This window comes from Aplysia californica, unplaced genomic scaffold, assembly GCF_000002075.1.
Source record: "Aplysia californica isolate F4 #8 unplaced genomic scaffold, AplCal3.0 scaffold01148, whole genome shotgun sequence".
Taxonomy (NCBI): Eukaryota; Metazoa; Mollusca; class Gastropoda; order Aplysiida; family Aplysiidae; genus Aplysia; species Aplysia californica.
The window spans coordinates 163,111-166,011 of record NW_004798418.1 but is presented as its reverse complement, the minus strand read 5'-3'; the positions used below and the strand labels follow the sequence as shown (position 1 = coordinate 166,011).

Here is a 2,901-nt window from a genome sequence, read left to right as displayed (position 1 = left end):
GAGTAATTACTCGAGTAATTACTCGAGTCCAGAGCAGATACTCGAGTCTGGACTCGAATCTTAATATGCTGGACTCGCACACCTCTAGTGTATGCATAAGAATGTGACAATTCTTTTTGTGACATTGAGGAGCAAGGGGAGAGAACCGAAGTCTGAAGTGTTAATGTCTGTTGCAGGATTATGTCCCCTTTCTGCTCATCATCAAATCGTGTTGATTGCAGTGTCAACCTTGTTGATTTGTGTCACGGTATGTGTGTGTGTGTGAGTGTGTGTCTGTGTGTCTGTGTGTGCGTGAGTGTGTGTATGCACAACGATTTTTTCAAAATTTTTGCGGTTTTTCAACCCTTGGCTCGTCGACACGAGACATGGAGGGGCAAGTGGAGAGAACCGAGGTCTGAAGTGTCTACTATGTGTCTGTGTAGGATTGTGTCCCCTTTCTTCTCATCATCAAATCGTGTTCATTGCAGTGTCGACCTTGTTGATTTGTGGCACGCTGTGTGCGTGTGTGTGTTAATTTAAGAACAAGAAAGCATTTACCCAACAAAGTAGTTGAAAAAAAAAACAAGTCGGTAAAAAAACCCAGACTGTGACTGTGTGTTTAGCGGCCCGTATTCTGTTTTGAGTGCTGCGTGTTGAGTGCCTCATATTGTGTGTTGTGTGTTGATCAGCCCGTGTAGTGTATTAGATCTATGTGTCGTGTGTCATGTGCTGTGTGTTAACCTTCCTGTATCATCTGTCTACCCCCTCCTCCTCCTCCCCCTCCCTCCACCCCTCAGACTACTGGATCATGGTGATGGTCGTCCTTCTCCTCATCGGTATCGTCTTCTTCATCATCGGCAAGTTCAGCCCCTACGAGTGGGGAAACGTGGCCGCCGACAAGGACCCCCGCGGCGCTCGCAACAGCTTCACGCTACGGAACAGCTACCTCTTTGCCCTCAGCACCCTCACCTGGCAAGGTACGTGGATACTTTAGTGATACCAGGTATCTTCAGTGATACTAGATATCAGTGATACTAGGTATCTTCAGTGATACTAGGTATCTTCAGTGATACTAGGTATCTCTGTGTAGCAAGGTTTAAGTGATACCAGCTAGATCTACCTCTTTGCCCTCAGCACCCTCACCTGGCAAGATACGTGGATACTTTAGTGATACAAGGTATCTTCAGTGATACTAGGTATCTCTGTGTAGCAAGGTTTAAGTGATACCAGCTACCTCTTTGCCCTCAGCACCCTCACCTGGCAAGGGACGTGCATAAGCCTACCTTAACGATACATGTACCAGGTATCTTTGTGTATCAAGTTTTAGTGATACCTGGTATCTTTGTGTAACAAGGTTTAGTGATAGCCTACCAGCTACCTCTTTTCCCTCAGCACCCTCACCTGGCAAGGCAGGTGGATACTTCCATATGGGAGCACGGGGTACATTGAATATTTTCAGTTTGTAGGAAATTTTGAATTTTGGCCGAGTACCCGCCGAAACCTACTAGATATCTAGATTATCTATTATCGATTTTGGACCACCAAATGATCTTTAACCTGCGCAACTTGCAGACGGGATCTCCGAGATTTTTCGCCCTTGTCCGAGAGGGCTAGGTGTAGATCTTTCCTACCAGAAGATCAGGGGTGTGGCTGAAAGACAGCAGTAAGAAGGAGCCAAGGAGTAGCAGTAGAAAGGCTGTAGAAAGAATCAGGAGCCCAGTGGAGGGGGCAAAGGAGGCGAGGGGGTGGAGGCAGAAAGTGGAGACAGTCAAAAGCAGACGACAGAATATTGCAAGAGAGAAGGACAGAAGGTGAAAGGAGACAATTTTAGCAGATTAGTAGAAAAAATTTCAGTCGCTACCCGGATACGAAACCGGGACCTTTGAATGAGAGACAAACACTTTGGTGCTTTTTCGGTAGTTCCCACCCCCCTTATTTGAGCCTGACCTACATCTAGATCTAGATCTATACGTTTGATTTTTATTAGGTCAGCGGGGCAAGCCCCCCTGAAACCCCCCTACTCTTGTGGCCCAAACCCGTGAATAAAATTGCAGGATGGGAACTACCGAAAAAACGCCAACACTTTAACCTCTAGATCTAGGCCACGAGAGTCCCCTTATTATTATTAGATCTAGATCTAGACCACGAGAGCCCCCTTATTATTATTAGATCTAGAGATCTAGATTTGGAATCTAGATCTAGATCTAGATTTTGTACTACAAGATTCTAGATCTAGATCTAAATTTAGATCTAATCTAGCAAAATACCCGTTGTGACCGTTCTACGAACGGAGAAAAAGTGTAATCTAGTTGGTTTACCTTGTGCTCATGTATAGATCTAGATCTTCCAAGACTGGCAAGGGAACAGGCCTACAACTCCTCTGTTGAGCACGTGTATCAAACTGTAGGACTAAAGAAAGACTAACACTCTCTAGAATCTAGTTCACTTTCTGCCTTCACTTTCAAATAGGTTTCGATAGATCTAAAAATATCCGGGTCGTCGGCATGTGAAACATAGACGGATATCATAGTGAATCAAACGTGGGTCAATCAAAAACACGTCTTACGGTCCCATTATGGCAGAAATGCAGGTTTCGGCGGCAATGTGATAATTATTTCAGAAACTGATTTAGATCTAATTACACCGCGCATTTCAAGCTTCTAAAATAGCCCCACGCTGGATTATTGGCTAACATTTGTTTTTGTAATGTGTATTTTTCCTTAACGGTTGGTATTGTCACAAAAGAGCCTTTGTTGGCAGAACTTTGGCCCCACCTTTTATTATAGAATGGTGATTAACATTAAAAGATAACGATAACAATATAACAATAACAACATGCATTCTTGTTATTGAATGTATTATTATAATTATTAGTATTATTAGTATTTGTATTAGTATTTTTTAAATATTATTTTTATTGTT

The 2,901-nt window shown here is 43.3% G+C and overlaps 1 protein-coding gene across 1 annotated transcript in view; it reads left to right on the top strand.

The window, feature by feature from the left end:
- Window positions 1–776: 776 nt before the first annotated feature.
- LOC101851163 (glutamate receptor 3) overlaps window positions 777–2,901 on the top strand; it is a gene marked incomplete at its 5' end in the record, with an annotated part of 7,810 nt that continues 5,685 nt past the window's right edge. The window contains 1 exon segment of the mRNA XM_013090121.2: window positions 777–956. Coding sequence (XP_012945575.1) covers window positions 777–956 — 180 coding nt within the window.